The sequence below is a fragment of the Bidens hawaiensis genome, unplaced genomic scaffold (assembly GCF_021521415.1).
Source record: "Bidens hawaiensis isolate Kalapana, Puna unplaced genomic scaffold, B.hawaiensis_p1.1 tig00002477_1, whole genome shotgun sequence".
Lineage (NCBI taxonomy): Eukaryota > Viridiplantae > Streptophyta > Magnoliopsida > Asterales > Asteraceae > Bidens > Bidens hawaiensis.
Window position 1 is genome coordinate 526976 of NW_027491136.1, and position 13332 is coordinate 540307.

General features: G+C 34.5%; 1 protein-coding gene and 1 pseudogene across 2 annotated transcripts; one reads left to right on the top strand and one right to left on the bottom strand.

Annotated features, from left to right (window-relative positions):
• The first annotated feature begins 227 nt into the window (after positions 1-227).
• LOC143619567 (sulfite exporter TauE/SafE family protein 3-like) lies at positions 228-4845 on the top strand. Its single transcript, XM_077091458.1, has 12 exons — positions 228-465; positions 1974-2133; positions 2273-2473; positions 2595-2659; positions 2765-2792; positions 2884-2969; positions 3041-3127; positions 3202-3252; positions 3342-3563; positions 4047-4140; positions 4337-4477; positions 4568-4845. The coding sequence occupies exons 1-12, from the start codon at positions 244-246 to the stop codon at positions 4651-4653; spliced, it is 1443 nt and encodes a 480-aa protein (XP_076947573.1). The 5' UTR covers positions 228-243; the 3' UTR covers positions 4654-4845.
• Positions 4846-6807: 1962 nt separating this feature from the next.
• On the bottom strand, positions 6808-11702 carry LOC143619659 (TOM1-like protein 9; annotated as a pseudogene). The gene is made up of 10 exons (XR_013151216.1): positions 11395-11702; positions 10556-10634; positions 9759-9860; positions 9551-9664; positions 9335-9467; positions 9179-9260; positions 8999-9084; positions 8718-8900; positions 8215-8615; positions 6808-7658 (listed from the first exon to the last, which is right to left on the bottom strand). The product of XR_013151216.1 is annotated as a TOM1-like protein 9 (transcript).
• Positions 11703-13332: the final 1630 nt, after the last annotated feature.

Here is a 13332-nt window from a genome sequence, read left to right on the forward strand (position 1 = left end):
CTAATATAAAAGGACACACAGTCACACCATTTTACACTTCACCCCCTTACACTTCCAATCCTTCCACTTTCCACCCCTCCGTCCACACCATTTATATAAATCCAACGCAAATTCCTCCCAAAACATACATCTTCATCATTTACACTCCAATTCAATCCTCTAACATCCACTGTTTACGTCTAATTTATTTCAAATTACGGAACAATCGCGTGTAATTTGGAGGCTATTGAATCGAATATTCGAATGACGGAGATTAGATGGAGGATTATGCGATCTGTAACGGTGACGCTAACGGTAACGGTGATGAGCTTGGTGCTGGTAGCGGCGGAACGAAACGCGGTGGTTGATGACGTGGCGGCAGTTGCTGATGGTGATGGTGAATCGAGATTAGGTTATTATTATGTTGTGGAGTTGGCCAACTATTTGTTTCAAACGGATGGATCCGGTTATCAACACGTGTGGCCTGTAAGTTTAGTTTTTATTTATTATGTTAATGTTATAATTGTTTGTTAATTGCATATAACATAATTATGTTTATGTTTAAAAGTTGGTTGATAATGGTTGGGGAGGTGTTTGGATGCATGATTAAGCATATTAATTGCATTACCAACAGTAATTATTTTTTGAATATTAGTTGCAATATTATTGTTTAGGGAGGTGTTTGGATGCAGGATCAAGCATATTAATTGCAATATGAACAGTAATTGTTTCAATATTAGTTGCAATACAATCACTGATTATTCAAATACAAATAAACACTAATTATCTGAATATTAACCCCCCACTTGTGGCCTAGTAACTGGAGTCCTAAGTTCGATCTCTACTTGTGTCACTTTGGGTGGATATTGGCAATGAAGAATTAATCTAGGCGTTGCGAGGTTGTCGGTTCGGGTTCCGAGCACACCTGGATTTTCGTCCCATCGTGTTACGTCAGCTAGTTCTAATTTTGTGGTGGCACGACTGTCAAGTGGTAGCCGGCGGTATGGACACCCGGGGGAACGCCCAAGCCTAATTCTGAAGTCAGCGTGGACTCGATTAAGATAACATAGTTTCGCCAAAATGAGACAATGTGGCTCTCAAAATTGGAGAGTGCGGTCGAGTGGGTGGCCTAAACACAAGAAAGAATGTCATCGGCGTTCTAAAAAAATTATTTGAATATTAATTAAGCATATAAAATAGTAGAGTTAATGGCCATTTTCGTCCCTGTGGTTTGCTACTTTCGCCACTTAAGTCCAAAATTTGTATTTTTGTCAATTTAGTCATCATAGTTTTAAATATTAGCCAATTACATCCTATCCGTCTAACGGCATCCAGCTATGCCGTTAGTTTAAGGGTATTTTTGTCTTTCTCCTTTTTATTTTGAGTTATTGGTCATTTTCGTCCCTGTGGTTTGATACTTTTGCCAATTCAGTCCAAAGTTTGAAATTTTGTCAATTTAAGTCAGTTTTTTTCTATAACCCTAGAGAGCATTATCCAAGCCCAAAACAAGTCTGCATTTACTCTGTCGACAGCAGTAATCATACCCCCTCCTCTCGTATTTAGTTTCTAGACGGTTCCTAAACTCTCCCCCATGGTGGAATTCAATGGTAAAGTGGTCAAAGCAATTCCGTGAAACCGAATTGTACGGAAAAAACTAAAAATCGTTTCTTTGATGAATGCATAATATTTAGGGTTTAGAGATTAACATATCATAACGAAAATCTGGGTCGTAATCAACTATTATACATTAATCAACAAAACAATTTTTAGTTTATTGACATGAATCATGCTTCAATGTGTCAAATAAACTGTTGATGATTAAAAAATTAAAACTTGACATTAAAATTCATAAAATATTATTTACAGGAAATGGAATTTGGATGAAAAATAGTTCTTGGTAGTTTCATTTGCATGAATCATGCTTTAATTCACCAAATAAACTGTTGCTTAAAAAATAAAATTTGAAATTAAAATTCTTAAAATATGATCTACAGGAAATGGAATTTGGATGGAAAATTGTTCTTGGTAGTTTTATTGGATTTTGTGGAGCTGCATTTGGGAGTGTAGGTGGAGTTGGAGGTGGTGGTATATTTGTGCCAATGCTTACACTAATTATTGGATTTGATCCTAAATCCGCTACTGCTATGTCTAAATGTAAGTATAAGCAATATTGGTTTGATCATTATTTTATTTAAGCAATATTGGTTTGATCATTATTTTATTTATTTGAATTAAAATGTTTTGTTATTATTATTATTATTATTATTATTATTATTTGTTTTCTTTTTTTCAGGTATGATTATGGGGGCAGCAGCCTCAACTGTTTATTACAATCTTAAGTTAAGGCATCCGACACTTGATATGCCGATTATCAACTATGATTTGGCATTGCTTATTCAACCGATGTTGATGTTAGGAATAAGTATCGGAGTTGCATTTAATGTTATTTTTGCTGACTGGATGGTTACTGTTCTATTGATTATTCTTTTTATAGGTATTTTTATGTTTTATGCTGAAATGTACATTTGCCATGTTATCTTTATGTTTTATGCTGAAATGTATATTTGCCATGTTAGGAATAAGTATTGAAGTTGCATTTAATGTTATTTCTGCAGGCACATCAACCAAGGCATTTTGCAGAGGTGTTGAAACATGGAACAAAGAAACACTTATGAAAAAGGTAATAAAAATTTAATTTGTTGATTAAATAGCCAAAGTTTACATCTTCTGTGTAGTAATGTCTTAAATATTTGTTGTCAATCTGAGCATAAATTTTGTATTTCAGGAGGCTGCTAAGCGCTTGGAGAACAGTGGTAGGTTTAGTCAATTTTAACACAGCCTTATAAACCATATTCTAGTTACAAGACTTTTTATAAAACACCACTATTTTTATATAAAATGCAGACATATCTGAGGCAACATACAAGATACTTTCTGGTGGTCCCAGCAATGGAAGTGCCACCAAACCCGAAAGATCATTAAAAACAGAGGTAAACCCGCTGCTGAATAAGCCTAAATTTATCATAAACATTTTAATAAATTAAATCTATAAATGTCTCAGGTCACCATCCTTGAAAATGTTTGTTGGAAAGAGCTCGGACTTCTTGTTTTCGTTTGGATTGCATTTCTTGCTCTGCAGCTTGGAAAGGTAATTTGTAGCATAATTTGTTAACATTAAATTTATTATTATATGAACTTATGATTTGTGTATATTGGTAACAGAATTATACATCTACCTGCTCAGTATGGTATTGGGTGCTAAACTTATCACAGGTATATTTTTTCGGTTACACACTTAATTTTTAATAGTTATGCAAATTACTTCATTTATTTTGTTTAACATTTAATTATCAATAATGTAGATTCCAATTTCGTTTGGAGTATCTGGGTATGAGGCGGTTAGCTTGTATAAGGGGACAAGGACTATATCATCAATGGGAGATTCAGCCAGCAACCTTAGCATAGGGCAGTTGGTTTTGTATTGTTCTTGTGGTGTTCTAGCTGGTCTGGTTGGCGGCTTACTTGGCTTAGGTGGCGGTTTTATCATGGGCCCGCTCTTTTTGGAGCTTGGAGTACCTCCTCAGGTGAGTTTTTTTCCCTATAAAAGAGTTAAAAAAGAAATTATAAAGATAAAATGATTATTTTTCTAGGTTTTTAGTCTTTTCTTTATCTAATGCAAATGAAAAGCAATTGGTTTGTACATAATTATTATATCAAAAATAAACATGTCAAAATATCTTATTTACTCTTCCAAAACACTAAAAGTATCTTATTTTGTCCTTTCATATCAAAGGAAATACAATTAGTTGTTTATAACAACCTTTTTATTGAATACATGAAGAGACCACTAAAAGTATTAACATTGTTTATCCTGTGAAACAAACCATTATAAGTAACTAGTTTTACTTTTTTAACTATTAAGTGTAAATAAAATACCTTTTAGTGTTTAACAAGGGTAAATAAATTATTATGAAATATATAAGGATATATGAAATTTTGAACTTTTAAAACCTCATATATATGACAAGTATTGTCTAGTCTTATTGCTTATAGAAAACATTGTGTAGGTTTCAAGTGCAACAGCCACATTTGCAATGACGTTTTCGTCCTCCATGTCTGTTGTAGAGTACTACCTTCTAAACTGGTTCCCAGTTCCTTATGGTACGTGTAAATCATTTCATTAAAAAGTAGTGCATTATTGAATTAATAGTCTTATTGTATATTAAATCTGTCTCACTAATTCCTATTAGAAAAAAATGTAACTTTTAGACATACAGTGTTCTGGATCAACCCGACCCGTTTCAACATGTACAGAAATACAAAAAATAGTTTTCTAATTCTATTTGTATATTGGCAGCTGCTTATTTTCTAATTGTGGCAACAATTGCTGCTTTTGCCGGGCAACATGTCGTGAGGAAACTGATTATGATACTAGGGCGGGCTTCATTGATCATATTCATCCTCGCCTTCACTATATTCGTCAGTGCGATATCATTAGGTGAGTATCTTGGTTTACATAATTCAAATTTATATACGTATACAGATATCGCTGATGACATTCTATGGGAAAATGGTGGTTTTTTTACAGGTGGAGTTGGAATTTCAAACATGATTGGGAAAATTCAGGAACATGAATACATGGGATTCGAGAATCTTTGCAAGTACGAGAGCTAGAGTTAGATAAAAACATTGATCCAAATTAGAACTTGTCGAAATTCTATGCTTTGATGACTTGTATCGCGTGCTGTGAGAGATGTACTCAAATCCAGCTGGCAGTCGATGTTAGCATCACGGATGATTGTGGCACTTTGTTAGAAACTTTATTGATTGTAGTTCTTTCTGATGAAATGTTTTGTGGTGTTGCTTTTGGTATGATGATCAATCGCCTACAAATTGATACAAGCGACAGAAAGTTAAAAATTAAAGCACCTTATTTAGCATTTCCAAATTGATACACTGGTTTGATAATGGGTCCAACATGAAAACTTCTCTAACAATCATATATTCATAAATCATAACATCATACACACTGGCTTTGAAGTTTTCTTGAATCTAAACTGGAAAATGGTGTTTCATTAGTACGATTATGAGTAAATTATGAAACCGGTTAAAAACGAGCCGATCACACAAAACTCATTGACCAAAATCTGTCCAAATGAATGACCATATTTAAACTACATGATATTGCAAAATGTAAGTTAAATTTCTATTATATAGTAAATAATATATATATATATATTGTTGTCTCAAAACAAAAATAACGAAAGAAGCTGGTATCAAAACGAGTCCCATGCTGCTGTCGCACTATCGTGTCTAACACCGTTGCCTACACCTCCACCACCACAACCACTGCTGTCATTCTTTGCCACTAGCCGCTGCCATTTTTTCCCTTGTTAAAACAACCCATGAAACCATTTTGGTCAGAACATATTATGTCCTGAACCTTTTTTAACCAGTTACACAACAGACCCAACTATTTTGCTGGACTCAACGTTGAGTAGTGTGAACCAATAAGCCTGTTAGCCTGGTAGAAGAAAGTTTCATGTATTTGGCAGAGATGAAGAAGATTAGAAGAATGAGCACCAGAAGCTTGTGTATGCATCCCACATCGGAACAATGAGAAACCTTTATTTTTTTTATAAACAGCACATGGTGTATAGTGGTCGCTGATCTTGATAACGTGAGCTTGTGACTCAAGTAAGACGCCTGCCCGTTCTAAGTTTGGAGTTGAGCCATGTGGTTTGAGCGAAGGCTCGGGCGGCCTCCTTTGTTCCTAGAATTGACGGCAACGTGTTAGGCTGGTTTCACAGAGCTGCGAGAACCTTACGCTCTGAATGGTGGAAGGATAACGGGTCGGTGCCATTCTTGGCGCAAGATAACGTTACGCTCTGAATGGTGGAAGGATAATGGGTCGGTGCCATTCTTGGCGCAAGATAACCATCCGAGTTTCATCTAAGAACGTCCTCTTTCTATTTCAATGTTTTGTTTGTGCATAAATATGAAAAACTTGGTTCCATTGTTTCAATTATTTTGCGGTTGCCATTCTTGGCGCAAGATAACGTTACGCTCTGAATGGTGGAAGGATAATGGGTCGGTGCCATTCTTGGCGCAAGATAACCATCCGAGTTTCATCTAAGAACGTCCTCTTTCTATTTCAATGTTTTGTTTGTGCATAAATATGAAAAACTTGGTTCCATTGTTTCAATTATTTTGCGGTTGCTACGTCGGCAAGTAGGTTCCGGTTAACAGTTTCATAGAAGCTCGAATCTTGATTGAAAATAGCTAAATCAAAATCGACTAGGATGTAAATGAGCCACCTCGCCGTTATGTGGACTGTGGAAACTAACTGGTTTGAGTTGGCCATGCTCATCTCGGTTCGGCTTATTTAACTTAGGCCCAAATTTTATTGTTTAAGATATGAGTTGACAACTCAAGTGCCTGAAAAATACTCTCCTACTGAATAAATGCTTAGATGATGGATGATTTATTTTCTTTTTTCATTATTTCACTAATTTTGTGACCAATGTATTATGCATTCAGTAGTGCATTTTATCTTAATATTACAGAGCTTATTTGTAAAAATACATATGCTATTAAAGGTTCTAGTTCTTTTTATGATGCTGTAGAATGTCTTCGTACAAAGAATCAATTGCTGGAACCGAGACGACTAATGATCATGTTGCGACTTAGGACAACTCAAATAACCATAAATTTGATTATTCTTTTAAAAGTTTTTATATATGCAAGGGAAAAACAAAACAAAACCTGAACCAACCCGTACAATATTGTTCGTTATTAGTTTGCAACTCGTTTAGAATCAGTCGCTTACAAAATCTCTTTTCTCACTTAAACAACACATTTTATTTATTTATTAAAACAAAATAGATCCGGCGTTATTAACATTCTACACATATACATAAACCACCCAAAAAATACATAAATATAAACAAGTCGACCGGGTCACACTCTTTCACCAATAGCCGTTTTCTTCTGTCTGACTTTTGAAAAGTCAACCAAGTCTTCAAACATCTTATCTTCTGTCTTTTGAGTCTTTCCTACGTGCACATAAGACATTCGCCATAGAAGGGCCCGTGTAAACAGTGCTCGTTAAAAAGCTTTCATCTCTCACAGACATCCCGGGCATGCTCTTGCCAACAAACTGTCCGTTTTGTCGCTGCCCATATCCATATACGGGCCCAGGCCCATATCCGTTACCATAGGCACCAAAGCCATTAGCCTGGCCCATTTGATTACCGTACATTTGTTGGCCCATTTGATTACCATACATTTGCTGGCCCATTTGATTAGCATACATTTGTGGGCCCATTTGATTACCATGCAATTGCTGGCCCATTTGATTAGCATACATTTGTTGGCCATTTGATTATTATACACTTGTTGGCCCATTTGATTAGCATACATTTGTTGGCCCATTTGATTGCCATACATTTGTTGGCCCATTTGTTGAGGATAGGCCATTTGCTGTTGTGGAATTTGAGGGGTGTAGAGTGCCTGGTTGTTCATTGGCAGCATATGGCTGTTGGTGTTCATACTAATGTTACCCGGGCTCTGTAAACCATGAGGTTGTGAGTATTGCAGAGCACCGCTGCCTGCTAATTGGTTTCCGGCTGGTGGAGCTTCCCAGGGTGCCGGCGGTAAACCGTTGTTCATAGCATCACCTATAAATAACAGCCACAATATGATTCAAGTATTTTCATCTATGCACAAATTATAAATCATCCTTTGAGTTTGGTGGAAATTACAGATTTCATCCTTTAGATTTAAAAATTACATTGACAGGTCATTTTAACTTCGCATAGAGTGCATGGGTCGGTTTTGGGTCCAACAGGCCGAAAATCGGTTTTTGGTTTTTTAAATCATCTGGTTTCAGTTTTCGAATTTTAGTTTTCACAATGGTTTCAGTTTTTCCGGTTGTCATTTAAGCTTGAAATTTTGGGCTCAAAAATGGACCAAAATAAGGAATTGGGCCTGATATTTTGTTAATTAATGACTAATTAATTGTTACACATTTTGGGCCTAAAACTTTTCAGCAATATCTTTTATCATTCTTTTAAGAATTACCTTCTTTTTAACAGTTTATAAATTATTTAGCAATCAAAAATAAATTATAACCCATAAGCTCCGTAACAGAACCTGATTTTTTCGGTCTTTATGGGTTCGGTTCAGTCGATAGGGACGCTTTATGTAATTTAAAAACCTTAATGTTTCACTTACCAAACCCTGGTAAAGTTAGTTGCAGTGGCTGCTGCTGCTGTTGTTGAGCCATATTACCATTCCACACAGGATTATTATTCCCTTGATTATATGGGCCCCACTGCTGATTTTGCACACCATTTCTGTTCTGATAAAATGACTGCTGTTGGGCCAACATATTTTGAGGTGGTTGTGTTTGTGGTGAAAGCACAGGCACAAGTGCTTATGCATTCTGCTGAGTTGCAGGTTGAGTCTCACCCACTGGTACAATAGCCAATGAATTTGAAGGAGTTGACAAGTCAAAATCATCTCCACTCAACAGGTCAAAAGTGACTGCATTGACTTTTTCAGTTGACTTATCATTATTTTTAACAGGAGCAAGAGTGATCAAATCTGGCTGAGCTGCAGCCCCACTAGTGGATCTACAAAAGAGTCAACCGAGTCAACTCGGGTCGGGTTAGGTTGGGCTGACCGGTCCACACTATATAAATATTTAAAATAATTTATTTAAGTAATTTGTTTACCCTGGTTGTTCGGTGCTAGTGGCAACGGGTACTATTGCTCGACTAGTTTCAGAGTTTGATGCTTCGGGCTTTGACTTTTCAGATGAAACGACACGAGGTCCCGTAAGAAGTGCTTCGTGTTTGGCTAGCACTCGTTGTAACTCATCGTTAAGAGCTAATCCTTGAGATAATAATGATTCGTTCCTGTGACGTGACGTAAAATATTATAAATATTGTGATGGCAAAATAAAGATAATATCATTAAAATTTAATAAAAATGGACAAGGGTATTTTCGTCTTACGAAGTTGAGTTAACCAGGTGAACTAATCTTCTCTTGTATGTACGGCATTGTTCCACCAAGTCTACGATAACATCTTGTCTAAGCGCCTTATTCCAATATGTTGAAATGAAAAGAATATAAATTAATAAACGTAGTAATGTATTTATGAATATATTAGAAAAATATATATCTATATATTACCTCTTTCTTGTCTGGATCAACCGCTGTCAACATTTCTGCAAGGACATCCATGACACCGCGTGCATTTTGCATTTCTGACAAACTAGATAAACAAATTTAATCTTGAGAAAATTGTTTAATTTCATTAAAAAAAGGATAAATTTTATAATTATAAACCTCAAAGTTGGAAACTCAGCCTCTTCATTTCCATTTTCTGGATTAGGTAGAGCTGGTGTTATTGCCTGTGTTTGTGGTGCTAAAACAGCGGGTGCTGATCTCGCAGGTTCTCGGGAAAACTTGCACCTAAACGCTGAAATACAAATAAAAAATATTAAAAAAAAAAAACTTGAGAGCTAAAGGATTAATGTGCAAAATAAGTTATTGTAAAATTACCAGTAACTCAAGGTATGCTACATAGTACTGTGGATATCTTCCTCTTTCTCCTCCAAAATCTTCTTGCCAGGTATCAATTAAAATTAGTATCTTCTCTTTAACATGAAAATCAGCCTGCAATATTAACACTCAAAACTATGTCATAAATAAAGTTAAATTTTTATTTTTTTTAAATATATAGCAAAGAAAGAAAAAAAAATATGCTAACCTTCTTCTTTTTTACTATTTTCACCATATCACTAAGCAAACTTCTCTCGGCTACTTGCAAATGAACAATATCGCCACAATTCTTCACAATTGATTCCAATAGCTTAACATAAAAAAAATAGTGAAGAAATTTTAACAAAGTTAATGAATGACAACATGTAGAAAAAATTAAAAATTAAAAATTTATTTATCAGTATATGCTTCCTAGTTGTTTGCCCTGCCCCAATATAAACGATTATTGACATGATTCGCTAAACACAATTTAAAAATAAAAAATGTACACGATTATTGACACGATTCACTAAACACAATTTAAAAATAAAAAAGACAAAGTTAACACAATAAATAAAAGTTAGCAGAACTTACAGTCCGTATTTAACCGTTCATAAACCTGTGTCATGTCGTTTTGATAAACAAGTCATAAATTTACCAGGCCAACCTATAAACTATTTAGTACAAAAACTTAAACGTGTTATGTGTCTCATAAACGCGTTGAAGCCTGTTTAGACACATTTTTAATCGTGTCGACCCGTTTATGACATGAGCCAGTTTATCCCAAACACTAACTCATTAAAGTCTGTATCCAGTTGTGTCGTGTTAACGGCTCGTGTCATAAACTGTCAACCCTATTCCAGATGGAGACTTCCAAGTAGTCGAACTGCTCCCGCTCAGACACGCTCAACCGTGGGGCAGGGGATCCCGTATTGTATATTATCACAAACTTAGTCTTTGTTACAAAACAATTTCATGACACTCAACAACCATAATAATAAAAGACAGTAGATTTTTTGTGCTTACTGTCAAAGCAAGAAGCTGAACTTTTGGTTTCTTGTTTCCTAACTGTTTTTTTATTCCTTTAATCACATCTTTTGCTTGCCTGAAAAACAAGAATCAAAAACACATATAATCTGTATTGAGTCAAACATATAAAATCCAAAAATTTAGGCCTAGCAATTTTGACCCACCATCTCATTTTTAAAAAATTCGTGTTGATATGGGTGGTTGTTTCTCATAGAACGGGCCAGAGTTGGTTGATTGAGACAACTCGTTTACTGTAAATTTCAGTACAACCAAATTCTTTTAATTAAAAAGCAAACCTGAAATGCACAGTTAACGAGTTGTCTCAATCAACCCACTCGTTCTATGAGAAACAACCACCCATTCAACTCAAACTTTTTTAAAAACGACCCATATCAACCCGATTTTGGGATGGTGGGTCAAACTTTCCGGACCTAAGTAATTTCCAAAAAAACATTTTTTAAACCAACCCGTTTTGACCTGGAACCTGTTCTGACCCGAACCCCTTCGACCCAAACCCGTCTTGACCCAAACTAAAGTAACCCTTTTTGAATCAACCGTTCCGACTCAAACCCGCCATGACCCATGACCCGAACCGTTTGCCAGTCCTGATTAAAACCAAAAAATAAATACACCTTCCTAAAATAATTTTATTCAAAATTATATTATCATAATCAGAACAATCAAAAACCTCGAGGCTTATAACCAATTTCTTACATGCTACTCATAAGTCATAATCATATAATCAGAGAAGTCAACCAAACATCATCTATTTGAATCCAAGTCAACCTTAAAGATCAAAAACAAATAATCAAAAGAGGGTGAGGTAAAAAGCATACACAGGATCACGATCACAGATATCGCATATCTCAAGGTTCATGGCCCAATCAGGGCCTATAAGCATGCTGCTTGTGGCTCTTGCAACCAACGAATTCACCATTTTTGTCCGAAAACTGCGAATTCGGATGCTCTGGAGATGAAAACAGAGTGGTGATCGATCAAAGAGTCAAAATTGGGTGAGATTACAATGCAGGAAAATGGAAAGATGAAGTCAACATAATGGAATGCATAATAGCAGCATAGCTTTCTTGACGTTGTGAGGAATAATAATACGGACAAAGTGGAAAAACTAAAATTCGGTATAGTTAATTACAAAGTGGCCTAACCAAACACACCAAATTTACTATTTTATTATCCTTGTCGTGAGCAATATACTCTTTTACTTGTATATAGTTTTATGATCAAATACATTTTATTTTTAAATTTAAAATAGTGAAAATCAATTTACTGTTATTATTAGGTTTGTTTTTTTATAAATGTTTGCTGTTACTTTTTATTTGTATTTGTTGATTTCTGATTATGTGACGTTATAACTTATAAGTGCTTGTTGATTTACATTTTGTTATTATTATGTTTTTTCTTATGCTGCTAAAAGTATTTGCTGTTGTTATTTTGTTGCTAATTTTGATTCATTTGTTGTTATTTTTAGAGTTTTTTCTTTGTTATTATAAAACATTGCTTATGTAGATTGGTATTGTAGTTGGTATTGTTTCCTACGTTCTCATTTTTTGTAGATGCGTATCGTTTCCTACATTCTCATATTAAGATTATTTTGTACATGAACCGTCCCCTACTTTTTTGTATTAATATATAATTTAAATTTACTATACACACTTTTGAGAAAGAGATCCATGTAATTATATAACAAGCCTTGTAGATTGGTGAGGTGATAGGTTAAAGCTTGGATTTAAAGTCTCTAATTTAAAAATTGACTCAACGTGGTTTTCTCATACCGATGAGTTTCTTTCTTGATGGTGTTTATGAGTACAGGAACGTCAAAATCAGTATGGACGGTTGACATCTCATCTCAGACAGTCTTACCTGGGTATTGGAGCTGGTTCCAAACACTGTTCAAAATAAAATGTAATGATATAATAAAATATCAACTTTTTTTTCCCAAAGGTATGAAAAATTATGGCTTTTGATTCAACTATTCATTTAGCTGCCACAATTAACTCATGTGATAGGTCTTTGTTGATTTTTTTTAAAATTAACACCCTTTATATAATAAAAAACCTGAGAATCAAATATTTCCGAACAAACAAACGCACTCAAGTAAAATCATATTCATAAACATAACAAGCATGGTGGGGTTTGAATGGGTAAGAGAGAGGCAAATAATTCTTTTATCTCAAAAAGATAAAGAGGTTGTTTTTGCAATATACGAAGAGGCATGTCCTAAAAGTAAAGTGAATGCTACGAAAATTTACCCAATTTATGATTCGACTCTTCATGATTTGTGAACCATGTTTTGTACTTTCAGGATGTTTTGACAAATAACAAAACTAATGTATATATACGAGATACTTATTTCATTATTATTGATCAGGTAAAGTCTATATGACATGGATAATATTTTATAAATGTGTTAAGTGAAAAATATTGGTTATTTTATATTGTTTCTAATAGTAAATGTTACTAATAATAATATGGTTTTATATTATCCTAATTATGCTATTCAGAGTCACTTTAGATGTTTAATGCCTCAAATTGTAACTTAGTCTATAGGTTATGATTTATTTTGAAAAAAGTTACACACGACTATTTATTATAATACATATGTTAGTGAGTCATGCATGACAGGTTATTGTGAAATAGACAACGTATATTTAAATATGACAATACATAACATAACATCTAGCCGAATGGTGAATATATAAATATAAGGGATGAAGTGAGTCATAAAAACAAATTATTATAAATATGTCATTCATATT